At 43.8% G+C, this 22,280-nt stretch overlaps 1 protein-coding gene across 1 annotated transcript; it reads left to right on the top strand.

The window, feature by feature from the left end:
* The first annotated feature begins 4,310 nt into the window (after positions 1-4,310).
* Positions 4,311-13,102, top strand: LOC124979424 (serine protease 40-like). Its single transcript, XM_047543846.1, has 4 exons — positions 4,311-4,437; positions 6,925-7,257; positions 7,428-7,603; positions 12,791-13,102. The coding sequence occupies exons 1-4, from the start codon at positions 4,311-4,313 to the stop codon at positions 13,100-13,102; spliced, it is 948 nt and encodes a 315-aa protein (XP_047399802.1).
* Positions 13,103-22,280: the final 9,178 nt, after the last annotated feature.

Below are 22,280 nucleotides of genomic sequence, written 5' to 3'. Positions count from 1 at the left end.
AGAATGATAAAATTATGTCATTTGCAGGCAAATGGATGAAACTGGAGAATATCATGCTAAGTGAGATAAGCCATTCTCAAAAAACCAAAGGAAGAATGATATCGCTAATAAGTGGATGATGACACATAATAGGGGGTGGGAAGGGTTAGTGTTGGGGTTGGAGTTGGGTTTAGGGAGGAGGGCAGGAATGGAGGAAGGAAGGACTGTATAGATGGAGGGGAGGGGTGGGAGGGGTGGGGGGGAAGGGAAAAAATGGCAGAATGAATCAAACAACATTACCCTATGTAAATTTATGATTACACAAATGGTATGCCTTTACGCCATGTACAGACAGAGAAACAACATGTATCCCATTTGTTTACAATAAAAAAAAAAATACCAGAATCAAAGCTTAAGGCAAATTTCAAAGATAAGTGACAAATAGGAAATATTTGTAATATATGTAAGAGAAAAAGGGGAAAGGTTATTTTTTAAAGAGCTTGTAAAAATCAATAAAAAGATAATTCAACTTTTTAAAGAAAAAAACAAAAATAAATAAATAAAATAAAATATAGCAATTGTGATTACAGTCATAGCTCATTATAATTTTCAATTAATTTAGGAGTAAATAGACTGTGGAAAGAAATCTAGAACTTCATTCATATAAATCTCTGAAGCACTACAAATGTTCTTTGAAAGATTTTGAAAATTTCCTCTTAAGGTTAAGAAAATATTAAAGGATAATAAAAGAAAGGAAGAAAAGATGGAAAGGAAAATGAAGATGGGAGGCCATTGTTAATTAGATCTCAGGTAGGTTCACAGTCAAACCTTTGAACTGGGCTACAGACACCTCTGAATCCCCTTTGAAACATTATTAACTTCTGCTGACCTTCTGTACAATAGATCTCTTCCCTCAGTACTACATAGAGACTTGGTTTTCACCCAAACCATTTTTACAAGCCAGTTAACTTTCACCAGTACCAACCATAATTCCCAACAAATTATTTAATTTATAACCCCCTGTATCTCTTTCTCTCTCCTTCCTTCCTTCCTCCCCCTACCCACCCCTCTGTCTCCTGGGGATTGAACTCAGGGGCTCTCAACCACTGAGCCACATCCCCAGCCCTATTTTGTATTTTATTTAGAGACAGGGTCTCACTGCATTGCTTAGTGCCTTGCCATTGCTGAGGCTGGCTTTGAACTCAAGATCCTCTTGCCTCAGCCTCCCAAGCTGCTGGGATTACAGGCACATGTCACCATTTCTGGCCTCCCCACTGCATCTTAAAGCTATAAACACAGCTGAAATTTTGTAAAAGCTCAGAGCACATTTTCAAGACCCCTTGAATCTATGTTTTCCTAGATTGCAACTCTTTTTAGTCTCCAATAAATACAATTTTCTTTGTTCTTAACTAAACTAACTTTATTCTGGGTTGACACCTCAATGACTGACATCACTATATAATTCCTTCCTTTGAGAGTGTGAGAGATGCAGAGATGACGGACTATGACTCTCATGATCACATGTTATATGACACTTTAAGGTGGGGACATTACTGTTTAAGGAAGGGTGATTTTCCTTGGTTTCTTGACCTAATCATGTGTGTCCTTTGATCTGGTTCTGATCTCACAGACAGATCAAAAGCTTAAGGAGAATTTGATACCAGGGATCTTTCTGATAGTGCTACAGGATTAAGTTGTGATATTATAAGAAGGCCTATGAGAAAAGTCATGAGTGGCATGTAGGAATTGAGAGCGGCTCCCAGTCATTGAACCACAAGTGATTTTTGCCGACAAACTAAATGAGCTTGAAAGCAGATTCTTTCCAAGAACCTTCAATGAACCTGCAGCCAGCAGACACATTGAACATAAGACCCTGAATGGAGAGCCAAGTTGAGCCATGCCATAAATTTGTTATGTTTTAAGCCACTAGGTAACCCTGGGTTGGTGATTTGTTATATAGTATGTTAATCAGCTTCCTGTTACTGTAACAAATACATGAGATAATTAGTTTATAAAGATAAAATGTTTATTTTGGCTCACAGTTGTGGAGGTTTCAGTCCGTGGTTGGTTGGCCCTGTTACTTTTGGGCCTTTGTTGCTACAGTAGAATATCATGGTGGTACCACATGACAAAATTTTCCCACTCATAGCTGAGAATCAAAAAACAAAAGGAAAAAGAGGTGAGGTCCTCTCAAGGGTATACCACCAGTGACCTCCCACTGGGCCCCACCTTTTAAAGTACCCTCCCAGTAGTGACAGGTTGGGGACTAAGCCTATAACACATGGCCTTCTGGGAGACATTCCAGATCTAAACTATAGCTCATTATACTAGAAAACTGCTATAGTTTGAATCTAGATTTTCCCCCAAAGGTCCTGTGTTGAAGGTTTGGTACCCGCCTTGTGGTGCTTTTTGGAGGTGACGGAAATCTTAGGGGGTAGGGCCTGCCTAAGTAGGTCATTGTGGAGCATACCCTGAGGGGTATCATAGAATGCTGGCCCCTTCCTCTCTTTCTCTTTGCTTCTTGGCTACCATAAGGTGAGCAGCTTTCTCTACCATGAGCTCTTGCCATGATGTACTGTGCTGTCTCAAGTCCAAAAGCAACATTACCAAGCAAACATGGAAACTCTCTGAAACCATGAGCCAAAAAACACCTTTTACCTTTTTATGTTGATTACCTCAGGTGTTTTATCACAGTGACAGAAATTGACTCACATAAAAAAGAAGAGAAACTCTGGTTCCAGGAATGGAGTACTGCCATAACAAATACATTAGTTCCCCCCTTATCCAAGAGGCATATGTTTGAAGAGCCCTGCGTCTCTTCATCAGAGAAATCTATATCTCTGCCCTTTCATTTTCTGAACTTGTAATCTTATTTCTCTTTAATTCAAACTTATTAATTATATGTCAATGCAAATATCAAGCTACCTGGTTTCTTCTTGCTGCTTATATCACAATGTGAGAGGAGATTGATACATGGCAAGAACCATATAAATATGGGTTCTGTCTCAAAATATTGTATTATACTCTCACTTTTGCATCTAAAGGAAACCTTTTACAGCTTCTCCTGGGTATATCAGAATTTCCAGCAGCAATAATCTTGCACTTGGGGCCATTATTAAATAAAAAAGGGTTACTTGAACACAAGCACTATAATTTGTGACAATTAATCTGATAGCTGAGATATGCTGCACAAAGATGATTTACATCCTCAGTGGAATGGAGCAGAACAGTGTGAGATTTCATCAAGCAACTCAGAATGGTGAGCAATTTAAACTTAGGAATTGTTTATTTCTGCAATTTTCCATTTAGTATATTTTGGAGTAAAGTTGATCATGAGTAACCAAAACTGTGGAAAGCAAGACCCAACACACGGGGGGAACTACTATAAATAAATACATGTCAATGACTTTGGAAATGGACAGTGGGTGACAGTTGCAAGAACTTCAAGGGACATCATAAAGAAAACAAAAAAGAACCAGGGGGCTGGGAATGGTGGCACGCACCTGTGATTCCAGCAGTCCAGAGGCTGAGGCAGGAGGATCGCAAATTCAAGGCCAGCCTGGGCAATTTAGCAAGACCCTGTCTCAGAATCAAAAATAAAAATGACTGGGGATGTAGCTCAGTAGTACAGCAGTTTCCTAGCTCGCACAAGGCCCTAGTTTGGAAATATTTCAAGAATTATGCTCACCGTGTAATCCCAGTGGCTCAAGAGAGACAGGAGAAGTTTGAGGCCAGTCTCAGCAATTTAGGGAGGACCTAAGCAACTTAGTGAGACCCTGCCTCAAAATAAAAGGGCTTGGGGGTGTAACTGGGTGGTAGACTGCCCGGGGGTTCAATCCCCATTACCCCCACCCCACCAAAATTGTGCTCAAGAGCTCTGTGCCTAATAGATTACTGCTGGGGAAACTCGTCAACGCTGCTTTAGAGGATTTTGATAATGAGTCTATGAACTTTTAACTGATGAGATGATGAATTTTAGGTTTGGATTATGACATTTGGTGAGTGAACCTTATAAGAGGATGAAACTCTTGGAAACCGGGTCGTGGTAAAATGTATTTTACATTTGGAAGGAACACGTGTCACTAGAGGTGAGAGGGAGGGGCCCTATGATAACCTGTCTCTTCCATCAATCTGGGGGCTCTCAGTAGTGACTGTCTCTTGCAAGCCTGGGGCTCTGGCACATTTGGCTTGCCAGCTCCCCAAGGGGCAGCCACCGGCAAGGTCTGGTCCCCTGGAGTCTCTGGACTGACCGAGGCAGTTTGCCAGCACGTGCGGTTTGCCCGGGGCGCGTGATTGGTCAAGTGCGGAGTCTGCTCAGTGCGGCACACAGAATGGCCAGTGCCGGGGCCAAAAAATCAGGCCTAGGCACGCAGGGGGCCTATACGCTGACTGCCCTCCTGTTCTGCCTGCACTTCCCGCCACTTCAAGCCCAGGACACCGTGCCCAACCTGTTGGAGAGTAAAAGGGCACGGGCAAGGGGTGGCCTTAGAGGGGTGCGCCCAGTCACTTCCCAACCACTTTCATGCCCCACACTCCCCCCCGACCCCCGACATCTTTCAGGATGACCAGAGTCAGGCCAAGTCTAGCTCTAAGGGCTCTGGCATAGGCAGCCTGGAGGCCTTTGGACTGAGAAAAGGGGGCAGTGGGAGGGGGACTGAGAAGGCCTGGGTAGTGGGGACACACAAAGGGTGCTCCCTCTCCCCTGTTGGTTCTTCCCTTGTGGATGGCATCTCAGTCTAAGGGCCAAGGTCCTGCATTAATTTGCTATGTGGGGTACCCACACCTCCTTTTCATCCAGCCAAGGTCAGGGGTCACATCCACTGTCTTCAAACAGGGCTTTGTTCCTTAGGTAAAATAAGGTCTGAGACAAGTCTTGCCCAGGATCCACTTCCCTCCCTGGACCTCTGCTCTGTGGGGACTATTGCAGCATCAGGCTGATATGCCCCTTTCTCCTCCAGTGTCAAACTGCTTGGTAACAAGGGCAATGTCACTTCATCCTGGGCCTTGGAGGAGGGGACATAATGTCCCCAAGATCCTGTTGACAACTGATATTTGGGAGCACCAAGGGCTGGTGTCCTGCATGCAGGTGCCTCATAGCTGGAATTGTCTCCCCCACAGTATGTGGCAGGAACAAATTATCCCCGAAGATCTTTGGTGGAAAGATTGCAGGACCTGAACGGTGGCCATGGCAGGCTGCTCTACTTCTCAGAGGCAGATTTGTCTGTGGAGCTGTCCTCATTGACAGCAACTGGGTGGCCTCTGCAGCCCACTGCTTCCAAAGGTTCATTTTCCTTCTGTGGGGCCCCAGCCGCTAGAAAGGGACTGCAGGAGGGAGGCGCAGGGTGGGCAGGATAGAAAGTGAAGGTGCCCAGACTTTGCAGTCTAGGCTTTGCTTTGGGATAGCCGGCTGCCATCAGGTGTCCCTGTGCTGTTGCCCCGCCTTTGGCAATGGTGCCGTGCAGCTGGAATGCCACCCCTGCTTGTCTGTGGGCATCTTCCAGGCAGAGGTCTCAGACTTCATCTCACACCCTAAGGCTGCTCTGCACTCCCCCACCCCCCCATTTTGGTAAACCTACCAAGATGACGCTAACTGGAAATTAATTTACTCTAGTTGGGATTATCGACAAATACCAGAAATCAGACTTTAGTTCTGAAATGCACCTTTACTTCTTATTTTCCATAAACACTAGGGAGCAAAATCTCGTTCCCCTCAGGGTGGACTTTGTGTCCTGGCTGCCTCTAGAAAGTGTCAGCAGGTATCATCAGACCTTCATTAACTCCTGTGCAAATGGTAGTGACTGTGTCCTTGTCCCTGGCCACACATGCAGCACAGCCTCCAGCTGTTAGTCAGAATGCTAGTCCTAGGGCCCTGTGTCCCAGGGCAGGTGGATTGGGGCTAGCCTTGCATCTGGCCTCCTCTAGCCAGGGTTCTCCACAGCTATCCAGGGCACACTCACTGGAGGCTCCCCTGGGTCCTGGCCACCTGCACATCCCACTACATTCCTCTCTGGAGTTGTCCTGGGACCCTGTGTTTAACCAGCACCAGGGATTCCTGCCACTCCTGTGGTGTTATGTACTTAGGAAGAGATGAGGGCACCACCATCCCCCAGACCGGCATAAGGGATGAGTAAATAGCTTCTGCCCTGAGAGAGCGAGGCAGATCATCAGGAGACTGACTCACTCTGTGGCCAGAGAGAGAAAGGAGGACGTCACAGTTCAACCCAGAAGCCGCAGCTGCAGGATAGCTGACTTTGAGATCCCAATTGGGTATTACTCATGTATTCAGCACCCAGGAGTATCAAGCCCCATTTAAAGCCCACATGGGAGATGTGGAGATGCAAGACCTACCTTGAAAGCAAGGCACAAGCCTAACTTCCATGGTAGACCCCATGGGCATGGTAGGAGAGCCCCCATGTTTCCATTCAGAGTGGAAGCATGGAACTGGAGGGTCTTTGGGAGAGAAGGATCCAGGCATGAGGAATCTGGGTAGGGGGACCACACAAGCAGGACATGTGGGCTGGGAGGACACTAGTGTTTCAAAAACAGGAAGTTTCTATGTATTCCTCCATTTCCTCCACCACTACTTGTCGGGTGCCTTTGCCCAAGTTGGGAGCCAGCTTGTAGAGAGGCTGGTGTGTGAGGATTGGAGGGATGGGTCATGTTGGCCTGGGACGTGGGGACTTGGAGAAGCCTCTTGGGCCTTAAGAGGGTTTGACCAGGGATGAAAATGAGCCAAGTTTATTCCCCTCCAAATGTTTCTTTCCAGCAATAAGATCTTCTGCTCCTTGGATTCTGTAGCATGCTAGAAAAGTTATTTAAAGCCTTCAAAGGACTAATGTCCTAAGGCTATGGACAGAATAAAACTCACCTCAACAGAAGGGTATTAGGAAGGGAGGAGGAAAAAACCCCTCTGAAATAATAAGGTGACGTCTGGTTGTCTGCCAGGTGGGTGGGCAGTTAGGGCGAGTGTCTCTGCAGCACTCAAAGGATCTGCCCCCAACAGGTCTCACGACCCAGCTGACTACCAGATCCTACTAGGGTACAACCAACTGAGCAACCCCAGTAGTGTGAGCCTGCAGAAGAGTGTGCACAAGGTCTTTGTCCACCCAGACTTCGACAAGCATCATTTCTTAGGGAGCGATATCACCTTGATGCAGCTGTACATACCTGTGAAGTTCAACTCCCACATTCTACCTGCCTGCCTCCCACAGAGCTCTGTAAAGCCGGACCCTACAGTTACCTGCTGGATAAGTGGCTGGGGGATGATAACTGAAGAAAGTGAGCACCCTCCATCAATAGACAGGCAGAGAGAGAGAGAGAGAGAGAGAGAGAGAGGAGAGAGAGAGAGAGAGAGAGAGAGAGAGAGAGAGAGGAGTGTGAGAGAGAGAGGAGAGAGAGAGGAGAGTTTCAGTTTGGACAGCACTTCATGTCTTAATCCTTTCCCACAGAATTCCTGCCACATCCCATGCAACTACAGGAGGCAGAGTTCACTCTTGTACCCATTGATGTCTGTAAAGCCTATTTCAAACCTTTCAACAATCCTCAGACTGGCGCAAAACCTGTTGGTATACACGACGATGCATTGTGTGCTGGGGACCCAAGAAGTGATAGGTCCATCTGCCGAGTAAGTAAGGCCAGCTTAGATTCTCCAGCTGAGCTTGGCCACCTCTTTGCTGCTGTGCTGTCTGTGTCCCTCCATCTATGTCTTCTTTGTACCTACAGTCCCTATGCACCACTATATCCCAACCATTTTCTTTGTGTCTATAAAAAATGTTGTCAAAATATAGCATGGAGAGAAGAGGAGATATAACTCGTATTGTTTGACGATGTTTTAGAGATGGATATATTCATGTACCAGCACCCAAGGAGTTCTACTCTTGGCCCCTTTCTGTCACTAACTCCCCTAGACTGGTCCATTTTTGGCTTCAAGCACCATGGGTTTGTGCTTGGACATTAGCTGAATATAAACATATAGAATGTAAGCTTTAGCCTGATCTCTTTTACTCAAGATTATGTTTATGACATTTATCCACTCTACTATGTAAGTACACAATTTTACTTATCCATTCTTATATGCAGGGAATTTGGGCAGGTTCCATTTGGGGTCTGTGTGAATGTCCTTGCTGTGAACATCCTGGTGTGTGTGAGCTTTAGGTTCACATTTTTTTTTTTATTGTAAACAAACGGGATACATCTTGTTTCTCTGTACATGGAGTAAAGGCATACCATTTGTGTAATCATAAATTTACATAGGGTAATGCTGTTTGATTCATTCTGTTATTTTTTCCCTTCCCCCCACCCCTCCCACCCCTCTTTTCCCTCTATACAGTCCTTCCTTCCTCCATTCTTGACCCCCTCCCTAACCCTAACTCTAACCCTAACACTATCCCCTCCCACCCCCCATTATGTGTCATCATCCACTTATCAGCGAGATCATTCATCCTTTGGTTTTTTGAGATTGGTTTATCTCACTTAGCATGATATTCTCCAATTTCATCCATTTGCCTGCAAATGCCATAATTTTATCATTCTTTATGGCTGAGTAATAATCCATTGTGTATATATATATATATATATATATATATATATATATCACAGTTTCTTTATCCATTCATCAATTGAAGGACATCTAGGTTGGTTCCACAATCTGGCTAATGTGAATTGAGAAGCTGTGAACATTGATGTGGCTGTATCTCTGTAGTATGCTGATTTAAGTCCTTTGGGTATAGGCCAAGGAGTGGGATAGCTGAGTCAAATGGTGGTTCCATTCCAAGTTTTCTAAGGAATCTCCACACTGCTTTCCAGAGTGGCTGCACTAATTTGCATCCCCACCAGCAATGTATGAGTGTACCTTTTTCCCCACATCCTCGCCAACACCTATTGTTGCTTGTATTCTTGATAATCACCATTCTAATTGGGGTGAGATGGAATCTTAGTGCAGTTTTGATTTGTATTTCTCTTATTACTAAAGATGGTGAACATTTTTTCATATGTTTGTTGATTGCTTGTAGATCTTCTTCGGTGAAGTATCTGTTCATTTCCTTAGCCCATTTGTTGATTGGACTATTTGTATTCTTGGTGTAGAGTTTTTTGAGTTCTTTATAGATTCTGGAGATTAGTGCTCTATCTGAAGTATGATTGGCAAAGATTTTCTCCCACTCTGTAGGCTCTCTCTTCCCATTGCTGATAGTTTCCTTTGCTGAGAGAAAGCTTTTTAGTTTGAATCTATCCCAGTTATTGATTCTTGCTTTTATTTCTTGTGCCATGGGAGTCCTGTTGAAGAAGTCTGGTCCTAAGCTGACATGTTGAAGATCTGGACCTACTTTTTCTTCTGTAATCTGCAGGGTCTCTGGTCTGATTCCAAGGTCCTTAATCCATTTTGAGTTTAGTTTCATGCACGGTGAGAGATATGGGTTTAGTTTCATTCTGTTGCACATGGATTTCCAATTTTCCCAGCACCATTTGTTGAAGAGACTATCTTTTCTCCATTGCATATTTTTGGCCCCTTTGTCTAGTATGAGAAAATTGTATTTATTTGGGTTTGTGTCCGTGTCCTCTATTCTGTACCATTTGATCTACCTGTCTATTTTGGTGCCAATACCATGCTGTTTTTGTTACTAATGCTTTGTAGTATAGTTGAAGTTCTGGTATTGCGATACCCCTAGCTTCATTTTTCCTGCAAAGGATTGCTTTAGCTATTCTGGGTTTCTTATTCTTCCAGATGAATTTCATGATTGCTTGCTCTATTTCTGTATGGTACGTCATTGGGATTTTAATTGGAATTGCATTGAATCTGTATAGCACTTTTGGTAGTATGGCCATTTTGACAATATTAATTCTTCCTATCCAAGAACATGGGAGATCTTTCCATCTTCTAAGGTTTTCTTTAATTTCTTCCTTTAGTTCTGTAGTTCTCATTGTATAGTTCTTTCACATTTTTTATAATTTATTTTTATTGTAAACAAATGGGATACATGTTGTTTCTGTTTGTACATGGAGTAATAGCATACCATTTGCGCAATCATACATTTACATAGGGTAATGATGTTTGATTTATTCTGTTATTTTTTCTTTCCCCCACCCCTCCCACCCCTCTTTTCCCTCTATACAGTCCCTCCTTCCTCCATTCTTGCCTCCCTCCCACCCTCCATTGTGTGTCATCATCCACTTATCAGTGAGATCATTCATCCTTTGGTTTTTTGAGATTGGTTTATCTCACTTAGCATGATATTCTCCAATTTCATCCATTTGCCTGCAAATGCCATAATTTTATTATTCTTTATAGTTTAATAATATTCCATTGTATATATATACCACAGTTTCTTTATCCATTCATCAATTGAAGGACATCTAGGTTAGTTTCACAGTCTGTCTATTGTGAATTGAGCAGCTATGAACATTGATGTGGCTGTATCTCTGTAGTATGCTGATTTTAAGTCCTTTGGGTATAGGCCAAGGAGTGGGAGAGCTGGGTCAAATGGTGGTTCCATTCCAAGTTTTCTAAGGAATTTCCACACTGCTTTCCAGAGTGGCTGCACTAATTTGCATCCCCACCAGCAATGTATGAGTGTACCTTTTCCCCACATCCTCGCCAACACCTGTTGTTGCTTGTATTCTTGATAATCACCATTCTAATTGGGGTGAGATGGAATCTTAGGGTAGTTTTGATTTGCATTTCTCTTTAGGTTCACATTTTGATTGGGACTCACGCTGGCAGTGGAATTGTTATGTCATGAGGTATGCATGTGTTCCTCTCATGTGGATACCCCAAACAGCTTTCCAAGCTGGTTGTATCCATTTACACTCCCACCAGCAGAGAGTGAGGGTTCAGTTTACTGAACATTGCTGCCAGTATTTTGGATCATCCATTGTGTCCATCAGCCATTGTATAATTTTATTTAAAAATTTTTTTTAGTTGTAGATGGACACAATACCTTTTATTTTATTCATTTAGTTCTATGTGGTGCTTAGGATCAAACCCAGTGTTTCATGGTAGGCAATTACTCTAACCACTGCCGACCCTGTATGTGATTTTTAATCTGCATTTCTCTGGAGCCTAATGAAGATAAATATTTTTCATGTTTACTGCAAACTTTTTTCATACGTTATTGCCCTTTTTTTGTGAAGTGTGTATAAGTCCCCCCACCCCCAACTATGGGGTCATCTGTCTTTTGTATTGGATCATAGGAGTTCTTTATATATTGTGGATATGAGTCCATCATGGGATGCATGATTATGAATGTTCGCTGTGTAAACTTTCCATTCCATGGTGGGGAAACTAAAGCCCAGAGAGGAAGTGGACAACACTCTAAGGATACATGGCCCTAGCCAAGCTTGGAGAGGCTCTGACCTCCTTGAGAGCTGTGGCCCCCAGGTGTCCTCTTGCAGCCTCCCCTTCCTCTTTTGCACTTTCCCTCTTGCTCCTGCTCTTGCCTTGGCTGTCCCTGCAGCTCAGAAGTATACTACTCTGACACGTCAGGAAACACCTCACACGTTCACTTCCTGCCCCCACAACCTCCTCCGGTTACTCCGTCCTCACTCCCCAGCAGGACTCGCCTCTGGGGTGTTTGCGTGCGCTCTTTCTTGCTTTCCATCCTTACCTGTCTGTCAGATGCTGCAGGAGGTCCCTCCTACCTCCCCTGCACTCTTCACCTCTCCTGACACTGAGACCCAACCACCACTCCAAGCTCAGTCTGCTGTTCTTGCCTTGCATTTTGAACCTATTGAAGAGGAGGTCAGGCATGGCACCCCTGTGTGCTGACCATTTCCCATCAGACACTGCCACCCCTCTCCTACAGCTGCATCTTCACTCGTCCCAGAACCCTGCTGCCGGCCTGGCCCCAGCAGTCCCAGAACATCCATCCTTTCAGAATCTGCACTGGGTCCCCTCACCTCCCTGCTGAGCACTTCCATGTCTCCCCCTGTGTCTGACCACACTCAGGCCTCTGCTCCCCGCAGTCTCCTAGAGAAGCTTCCGATGGTCCAGTTGGTGCAGTCCTCCTGGGCCTCCTCCTGTTGCCTGTGTGGCCCCCTTTTCACATTTCACGTGTGCAGGGGTGGGGACATGTGGACCTGCCACACTGGTGACTCGTGGAGCACTGCTTGTGCAGAGGCTGCTCAGGGGTGTGATTCGACAGATGGCTGGAGGGCAACATGTTTCTTAGAGTTCCATTTTTTTGGCCTGTGAGATAAAAGCATTTCACCTGTGACACCAGGGACCTTCCCTTCTGGGGGCCCTGCCATTCTTAACAGTACCCAGTCTTCTTCCGGAGATCCGGCAGCTCCCTGTGGTGCCAGCTGACCCCCAGGCTGGGCCCAGCAGCACCTTTTTACCCTTAGCACATTCAACAGCTTGGCATTTGCTAAAGAAGCTCAATCAAGGAATTAAAGAAACACTAGAGACCTTATTAAATCAAAGACAAAGGCATAGATGCCATGCTGGGCAGAGGATTTAGTCAAAGTCCATGGGCCAGGCCTCCGGGCCAGCCAGCCACCCACCCCATGGACCTCAAGGGCATCTCTCCCATGTGGATGGAACGGTGGAGGGCATACTTGTGGATGGGAGTCCATCATTGGATGCATGGTGCTTTCTCGTAGGTCTGAGACTGCCAGCTGTGGAATGGGGCTCTAGGGTCCTGCTCTGGAGATGTTGAGCCAGGGGTTTCCTCTGTACATGGATTTTAAAAATTACCCCCATGATTCTGATGAGCACTGCTCAGACATGGAGACCCCTCACGTCCACCTTGTACTCTACATATGGGAAAATGCATGTCTTGGTCCCACTATTCATGTCTTTTGTCTCTTTCCTTAGGGAGATTCTGGGGGTCCCCTTGTCTGCCCTGTGGAAGGTATTTGGTACCTGATTGGACTGACCAGCTGGAGTGAAGAATGTCGTTCTCCTGTTGGTCCCAGTGTCTTCACCAATGTCAGCCACTTTGTCAAATGGATTAAGAAGCATAAGCAGGAGAATCCTGCACCTGATCCTGGCCAGGCTCCTCCTGCAGAAAAGCCACCTTCTCTGAACCCTGATTTATCTAGAGGCCCTGTTCTGAAGCCCTGGATGACTGCACTGCTGTCTTCTCAGTTCCTCCTGCTATGGCTGATTTCATTCAATGCTCGGTGACAGGCTCACAGCACCTCAATGCCCAGCTTTCCTCCACAAAGGCCTTTGCTGAGCTCTGCACTGTCCTTCCATGCTTCCATCTCTGGGCTGTGCTGTCCATCTAAGGCCCAGGCCTGATGAAATAAAAACAACCCAAGAAGCTTTTGGTTCCTGCTTTGGACCTGTCAGTGCCACACCTCATGCCCCACTGGGCTTCAAGCTGCTCAGTAGCAGAAGGCCTCCCTCCTCCCTGGGCAGGGCCAGCTGAAGGGACATCCAGGAGACCAGGCTGGTCATCCGGGGGTTCAGTCACTGTCCTCAGGTATGCAGTCTTCTAGAAGAAGGAGCCACAGTGAGGCTGGAACCTCGGTGTGTGGAGGAAGAAGTTCACGCTCCTGGAGCAGGATGATTCACTGCAGATGAGCATGAGCAAGTGTCTTCCAGGCCCACAGATCACAGAGGCGATTCTGGAGAAGTTTCAAGTGAAGGGCAAAGGGCCCTGAGGTCTGTGGTCTTGGGTCAGCAGTCTTTGGAGCCCTGGTGCCCCTGTACCCACCCTTCCCATGACTCTGTAAGCGTGGGCCCCAGTGCCTGTGGGCTTGCTTCAGCTTGTGTGGTTGAGGCTTGGAAGGCCCAGGACTTGCTGGCCTAGTCCTCAGCTGGCCCCTGGAGCACTGGCCACCCACGGTTCCTGTTGCCACTTTCCTTCCACGCAGGGTGGTTCATGCCGCCTGACCTGGTGTTCACTCATATGACAACTTCTGTAGACCTACAGGATCACAGCTTCAGCCCAACTCTCCTCTACCTGGGACCCACCTCAGCACTCCTATTATCCAGGTTCAATCTACTTTTACAGATCTAGAACCCAAAGCCTAGCATGGCTCAGTTACTTGTCTGAGGTCACATAGATAGTAACCTGTAGAGGAGGGTTTCACACTGAGATCTGGACAGAGATCACAAGAGTTTGTTCTTCCCACTCGTGCAGGTCATTTCCAGATGCCACAGGCCCTGTCTAACTTTCCCTTGGAGACCACAGTTTAGAGACATTGCCTCCTTGCCCCAAGTGCAGTGTAGGAATCCCTCTGGTTGGTAGCAAGGGAGGTTCCCAAATAATAAAATGGAGGTCAGGGTTGAGAACAGATCTGCAGGACTGGTGAGCCAGGGGGTCAGGGTGGCCCTTGCATGACTTTCACCAAACTCAACACTGGGGCTCTCAGGTCTCCCTGTATGCTGCTGGCCCTCTCTCAAAAATCAAACCTGGATGAGCCGTGGAGGAGAGAAGAAAATGTGGACTTCAGAAAGTAACCAAAATCAGAACCTGGAGGTGGCTGTAGCTGGGGGTGAGGGTAGGGCAGTGGAGGATGGGCCTGAAGAAGACTGTTCTCCTGCTCCACTCTTACTTCCCACTATGATTTCTTCCAGGCTGTGCATGTATATTGTGTGTGTGTGTGTGTGTGTGTGTGTGTGTGTGTGTATGTGCTCGAGTGCATTGTTAGGGATGGAACCCAAGGGCTCACATAAACTAGGCAATTATCCTACCACTGACCTGCATCCCAGCCTCTCTTACAAGGCTTTGAGTTGAAGCCCTGGCTATTGGAGTTGCCCAGCAGGTAACAGGGTGCAGGAGAATGAAAGAGAAGTGCTGTGGTGCCTGGGGCCCTCCCCTTCAGCTCCTCAGGACTTTAATCTTTCGAGGGGCATGTTAGCAGACTGAGAAAAGAGCATCTGTTAATTCGGTGAACACGTACACATATACCACAGTCAGTACCCACCTCAGAGGTAGGATTGCACATGGGAAATATAGCAGAAACTCTATCATGCTGGCAAAGACAGACAACACAGTTTTAATAAGCTCAATATGTATCCTTATGGATATAAATAGCAAGAAGACATAAGACAAAAAAAGAACACACACAAGAAAAAGCAGAAGTCAAAATATTACATATGAAAAATATAATTGTTAAATTAATGAGTGCAGTAGATTGGGAGAATAGTAGGATTAATACAGATGAAAGAGGAATGCATTCATTACTTTGTATGAATATTATAAGGTAAGACTTTTGAACTTGTACACTTAAGTTGGTATATTTTCAGAGTTCCTATTTACAAATGAACCAATATTCAGCTAGATACAGTGATACACACTTGTAATCCCAGCAACTTGGGAGTTGAGGCAGGAGGATCACAAGTTGAGGATACACTTGGCAATTTATGGAGATTCTGTCTCAAAATAAAAAATAAGAGCTGAAGATGTTGCTTAGTTGTATAGTGCTCTTGGTTTTAATCTACGGCATTGGGAAAAAGAAAGAAAGGGTGTTGAGAGCAGGGTGGTATCTGTGCTGCTAACTGTCTCAAGGACAAACAGGACTGCTGGGCCCCTGTGCTTACCAAGGTTGTTAAGAGATATTTGTCCGAGGAATGTGCAGTTGCCTGGAGACCTTATCCGTCAAGGACGAGAGCAGGGCCTAGCCCCGACTCAGCTCCTGAATAGTTCACCTGTTCCCTCCCCCCTTCTTCCTCTAGGACCGTCCAGTTCTGGCCGGACCCAATGAAAATCAAATAGATTGACCGGACCCAACCAGGGGAGGTTTAGCTGTTCGAATGTTAGCCAATTAGAAGAACACTGTAAAACTGCTTGCTTTTCCTTATAAAAACCCTGCTGACGAGGGCTCGGGGCCTCTCTCCTAGTGTCGTTGATTAAGGACGCAGAGGACCGGGTTCGAACTCGCTAATAAATGACTCTTTGCTGCTTGCATTGATCGTGGTCTCTGGTGGTCCTTGTGGGGTCTCAAGCCTTTGGGCACAACATATGGGGGCTCGTCCGGGATCCCCAAGCCCACCCAGACACCTGATCATAGAGTCATAAGTGACATCTTCCACCGGTGAGTAAGGCATTGCCGTGTGTTTTCTGGTCTGAATTGCCTGCAGGCTCTGGTTCTGGGCTGGCACAGTCCTGGCGGACGCGCTATAGGACCCCAGCAGGGTCTCGGGAGACGTCCCCTCGACCCATCTGGTGACATTTGTCACTTCTGAGCAGCTTGTGCTGCACTCTGAGCAGTTTGTGCTGCATTCTGGGTGAATTTGTCACTTCTGAGCAGCTTGTGCTGCACTCTGAGCAGTTTGTGCTGCATTCTGGGTGAATTTGTCACTTCTGAACAGCGTCTGCGCTGCTTCTGAGCAGCTTCAGTATTGCATTCGGACGACTGGCTGCATCTGGTTAACTCTTTGTCCCATTTGGGCTTTGTGTGGCACCTGGGAAACTACAAAATACCAGCTAGCCAATTTTTGATTTAGCATGCTATGTGTCTGTCTGTTTGTGTATTGTACTATATGGTCTTTACTCTTGCCTTCTATTAAATTCTTCATTGTGTTAATCCGATCTTAGGCTTAGGGATACTCATTGCAGGGTACTTTTACAGTCCTTCTCCTTGTTCCTGAGAGATTTGTTTACTCCAATCCCTCTAGGCAGAGAGCTCAGCAGCTCCATTCCTCAAAAGTAGTGAGAAATGATGTTTTGTAATCTTCTGCATTCAAACCTAACCTGATTTCTCAACCAGGAAGAAAAAGGGTTAAAAAGTCCTGGGTAATCCTCCCTCCCCTCTGCCTGGCCTTGCCAAAACGTGCATTGGAATGTAAGCTGCAGCAGTCTCAGCGGGAAGGGGCGGGTAACCTGAAGAAAAGAAAAAAAGTGTCTGTTTTAAACTTCTGGGCTGGTACCCAGAACTAACTTATTTTCTAGGATTCTTTGTTTGTTTTGTTTTTCTTTAATGCTGTATTTTTGAGCTCATAATTTTGATCTTGCATACCTAGGTTAATGATTTTTTTTTGATCAGTTCTATTTTTTATTCAACTAGAGTTTTTGAACATCTGTTACATTGCAATGGAGATAAAGTTACAAGGTCTTATCAAAACTGAGCGCTCCTAAAATTAAAATTTAAAAATGAATCCAAATACTTTTATTCACGTGATTTAAAGGTTCAATTCAAATTGGGTAAACTAATAAAAGTAAAATGTCTTTGAAAATAACTCATAAGTCTCTAGGTGGTCAAACTAATGGAATGTTGATGTTAAACAATGTCTAATATCAATTGTTTCTAGGACTTTTCTTCAACAGGAAAAAGACAGCAAATACTGTTCAGGACACCTGCCTGCTTTCTTGGTTTTTACAGAATAAGTAAATTAGAGTTAACATGTATGGGATTAATCAAATGTGTTTGTTGGTGACATTTGATTAATTTGCAAAATTAAAATGCTAATTGTTAAATAACATCAGGTACTCTTAACTCCTCAAATTCCATGGGGCATCATACTTAAACATTATTGGTGTTTTCATAGGTTGGTAAATTAAAAAGAGTTTAAAATTGCTTTGTGTCATTACTAAAAACAAGGTTATTAAGAGTTATGTTCTAACAGATAAAACCTCAACTCGGAGAGTGAGTGTTCCATCTGCTCCCTTACCACTTCCCCCTGCTCCCCCTCCAGTTCTGCAAAGCTCCAAGGAGCTCTTAGACTTGGATTTAGAGCTACCATCTCCCCTTTCATTGTGTTTCAGTTAGAGTTGTTTCAGAATGTGAACAGAAAGGGGTCAACAGGTAGGGAAGAGAGAATAAAAGGTTCTGAGTTTGGAAATATATTTAATTAAAAAAAATGTTTCTGGGTAAGAAAGTGCCTGTGTGATGGAATACATGAGGGTCTAAGTAAGTGCTAAGAAAGTCTGTGTGTAAGTAAAGGGCAAGTTTCAACAAGTCTGTGTGTAACTAAGTTGGTTGTGTGTATGTGAGACAGCTAAAGCTATTTAAGATTTTTCCTAAGGTGAAATACTAATGTTCTGATATAAGCCAAAGTTTAAAATATATGGTAAAATAACAAGGATTTCTTAGAAACACTAATTTACTCTTAACTTTGTGTCTATTAAGTTTTATTTTTTAAAACAATTAGTCTTAAAAATTGGGGTTTATACAATTATGGTTAAACAACTGTTAAGAGTATTGTACTATGTTACAGAGTCTAAATTTTTCTTTAAAAACTAAATTTAGTAAGATTAAAGTGTCAAGGTAACTGTGAAATGGTCACTCCTTGTATATTAAATGTATTCATATTTTCCAGGTATACAAGTTTTTAAAGCAGGAAATTTGTCAAGCTGCTATTCTCCAGAATAAACTTGTCTGTACTGGTAATATTAAACTTAAAGAGTAAATTTTATTGGGGATTTATTTCTATCATTTAATGTTCTATTATGGGACATATTATCAGTAAGGTATATGTAAAATTGGTTACTTATTTCACTGAGATAAAAATTTAAATGTAAATGTATATCTAAGAGTTAGTGACAGCCTGATTTGTTTAAAGATTCATATTGTAGAAGGTGAAAGCACTTTGCTACACAAAAGAAAAGTTAAAAGCTCTCCCAGCCTTTCTTTGATTGATTCCTGCTCTGGATATAATGTTAGACTGTGTTAAGTAATATTCATAGGGACTCAGAAATCAATATATGTAAACTTCTTAAAATGACATTTAAGAAAGAGTATAATGCTCAATAGCAAAAATGGGACAACAATGACTGAGATTGGGGTCCCTGACTTCATGACTGTAGCATGCCTGGTGCCTGGGAGTGTTCCTGTGTAGGAGCACAAGATGCCTAACTGCTGTGGCAGTAGCCTCCCTGGGGAGGCTCTGTACAGGAGTCCTATCAGCTCTTACATTGATATCAGGCACACAGCTCTTGGGCAGAAAGAAATTGTTTTGCTAGATAACCAGTGTTTCATCAGTTCCCTTCTCTAGTTCCTGCCCACCTTACAGTAACTTTGGACAGTGGACTTCTTTGAGAGCTACACAGAGTTCCTAACATTGCACTTTGCAGTTGTGGGAAAAAGTTATGTAGATGGTCTATTCTCTGTAACTCTCCTGAAAACAAAGAATAATGCTTACATAGTCTTTAACTTAATAATAAGACATGTATAAATGTTGCTAACATAACTCTTTAGATCTGCATTTCCATCAGAGAATAGAGCTCCATCTGATCTCAGCTTAATCTTCAAAATCTGTGTTTATAAACCTTTATTTTCTAATACTCCTTTGACCCTCACTGAACTTAAAAATTTGGTCATGCTGGTCATGGCAAAAGGGGCAAAAATTAGTTGTAGGATTAGAACACTTAAGATCTATAAAGAGTCACGCCTTACCTGAGATAAGGCTCTGCCTCCCACCTTACTGCATGTTAGAGTGACTCCAAAATAAATCAGACTTCAGCTTATTTAAAGTTATAATCAAAAGATTGGTTTTTTGTTGTAAAATTACTATGATCTCAAATAGAAAATATAATGTGGTTCTCAGTCAAAATTCAAGATAGCTATTATACAAGCAGAATATATTTTTACTCTTGCTAATTTCATTTTGTAAAACTGTTACCTGTTAATGTTTTGCAGAAGTAGCTGCTTCAAGAACACGCAACCTAGGTAACTTGTGATAATAAGCCATCACCTAACAGATAGTGGTAACAGATATCAGAACAGATAGTGGTAATTTCCAGAACTAATGCAGACTCCAGTTAGATAAAAGGGTAAATAACTGTAAAGTTATGGACATTAAAGTTAAAGCCCAGTACTCTTACTTTATGACTGGTGAAACTGGCTTGCTGGATGATTAAGATCAAACTTAGAGATTGGAATTAAATACAGAAGGCAAGATAGGCCAGTATTTGGATCTTTTGTCCTCAGTCAGCCTGAACCCACGAACAAGAGAACTTCTCTAAGGAGCTTTGCAACTCTGTGTCACACAACCTCCTGATCAAGGAGATTGTTGAGACTAGAGGATGAAAATCGCTCAGTGCATCTGCTGCAGAGGAGGGTCATGGAAAAAAAAAGAGACACCCCTAATGCTTCCAAAGGAAGTCACCTCATCAAGGAGACCCTGCCTAACCAATGGCACTGGTGGAGCTAAGAAGCTGCTCTTAAGTTCTCTACGAGTGGCCCCTGTGGGAACTCAGCTGACTCTTTAACAAGACAGGAACCAGGTCAATTTGACCAACCTGATGTTAGACACCCAGCAAAACAGTTAAAACCAAAATATAACCATTCTTGGGCATTTAAGAGAAATAACAGTTAAATGTAACTTAAGATGTACACTTGTGTTAGTCCACTAGAATAAAAACTGGAAGCTACAAATGAAAGAAAGATTCTTCAGCAAATGTGCCTGATAACTATCAAGAGAAACTGCCAGAGTCAGAAGTTTTTAGTCAGTTTAAGGCCTACAGACCTTCCTAAGCTACACAGGTAGACTTGATCTATGTTTGCTCGTATGATTACCTAGCCCTAAGTAACAGAAGTATAGAGCTCTCTACTAAACACAGGTTATACCAATAAAGAAATATTTTACAAAAATCAGATGACATTAAGTAGCTTAACTATATTTTTGGGGATATCTATGACATTAAAAGTTACATGTTGTGTTTACATTCCTGATAACCTGGACAATGTTAAAGTTCTCAAATAAAGGCCTTGTCCTTTCCAGCCTTTGCTAGGTCTAGTTATGGGAACAATTTCTCAGTTCTTCCACCTCCTGGTGAGAGATTGACTTCTGTCATTTTCATGATACTCAGTGGCATGCTCCAGATGCTGCAACATTTACTTTGTACTAATTTCATTTCAGTACTCATGTCTTTTTGTTCTTCTATCATAGAAGCACCCACCCCCAGATGACTTTACAACCTGCTCTTCCCCAACCAGACTTCTACCTTGGACCCCTCGATTGACCCGATTTTAAAAAGGGAACTCCAAACTGCTTGCCCCACGCTGCCCACTTCCAGCTCGAAGAAGTCAGATTGGTCATCGCCCATTTTCCCTACAGCAGTGAAGGAGTTCCTAGTATTAGAGGGGTAAATGAAGTCAGAATAAGGACAGGTAGTTGTGTAGAAATAGGGAATCGGGTCAATTTGAGGAAATGAAGCCATGAAGCCATCTGCCTTTGGAAGTTGGAGACTGCCCCTGGAAGAATAAAATGTCAAGAATCTCCGGAGCTCATTAATTACCAAATTTACCTGACTTTAAAGACTGTAAGCAAGGAGGTCTATGTGCAGCTCTGGGAGAAAAATGTTGGTTTTACGCTAATCATTCTGGAGTAGTGAGGGAATCCATGGCAAAAGTCAGAGAAGGACTAACAAACAGAAAGAAAAAAATGGGAAGCTAGTCAGAACTGGTTTGAATCCTGGTTCAATTTTTCCCCTTGGTTAACTACTCTGGTGTCCACTACAGTGGGACCCCTAATATTGTTGTTACTAGCTTTAACTATAGGACCTTGTATCATCAATAAGTTAATTGCTTTTGTTAAAGATAAAATAAATACAGTACAGCTAATGGTGCTAAAGGCCCAATATCAGCCCATTAAGCAGCAAGAATTAGAACAGTAGAGACCCAAGATTGGCTCTCTAAATGTTCTTGGAAAGGGGGGATGTTGAGAGCAGGGTGGTATCTGTGCTGCTAACTGTCTCAAGGACAAACAGGACTGCTGGGCCCCTGTGCTTACCAAGGTTGTTAAGAGATATTTGTCCGAGGAATGTGCAGTTGCCTGGAGACCTTATCCGTCAAGGACGAGAGCAGGGCCTAGCCCCGACTCAGCTCCTGAATAGTTCACCTGTTCCCTCCCCCTTTCTTCCTCTAGGACCGTCCAGTTCTGGCCGGACCCAATGAAAATCAAATAGATTGACCGGACCCAACCAGGGGAGGTTTAGCTGTTCGAATGTTAGCCAATTAGAAGAACACTGTAAAACTGCTTGCTTTTCCTTATAAAAACCCTGCTGACGAGGGCTCGGGGCCTCTCTCCTAGTGTCGTTGATTAAGGACGCAGAGGACCGGGTTCGAACTCGCTAATAAATGACTCTTTGCTGCTTGCATTGATCGTGGTCTCTGGTGGTCCTTGTGGGGTCTCAAGCCTTTGGGCACAACAAGGGAAAGGGAAGGAAGGAAGGAAGGAAGGAAGGAAGGAGAGAGAAAGAACCAATTATCAGGGTATGGACGGGTATGAGAAAACCCAGAGCAGTAGCCTGTTATGAGCAACAGAAGCTTTTTTTTTTTTTTTTTTTTCTTAATGTTATTCATGTCACAATAGATGAAAGAAAAAGGGGATTTTTTTTTCTTCCATTACTGGGAATAGAGCCCACAGGTACTCTACCCCTGAGCTACACCCCTAGCTCTTTTAATTTTGT

Source organism: Sciurus carolinensis, chromosome 3, assembly GCF_902686445.1.
Source record: "Sciurus carolinensis chromosome 3, mSciCar1.2, whole genome shotgun sequence".
In the NCBI taxonomy this organism is placed as follows: Eukaryota; Metazoa; Chordata; class Mammalia; order Rodentia; family Sciuridae; genus Sciurus; species Sciurus carolinensis.
Note: the sequence above shows the minus strand (reverse complement) of the source record. Positions and strands in the feature narration are given on the sequence as shown.

Coding starts and splice junctions, on each gene's coding strand:
- LOC124979424 (XM_047543846.1), top strand. CDS start 4,311: ATGGCCAGTGCCGGGGCCAAAAAATCAGGCCTAGGCACGCAGGGGGCC. Junction 7,258..7,427: donor GGGGATGATAACTGAAGAAA/GTGAGCACCCTC, acceptor CCTTTCCCACAG/AATTCCTGCCACATCCCATG. Junction 7,604..12,790: donor GTGATAGGTCCATCTGCCGA/GTAAGTAAGGCC, acceptor CTCTTTCCTTAG/GGAGATTCTGGGGGTCCCCT.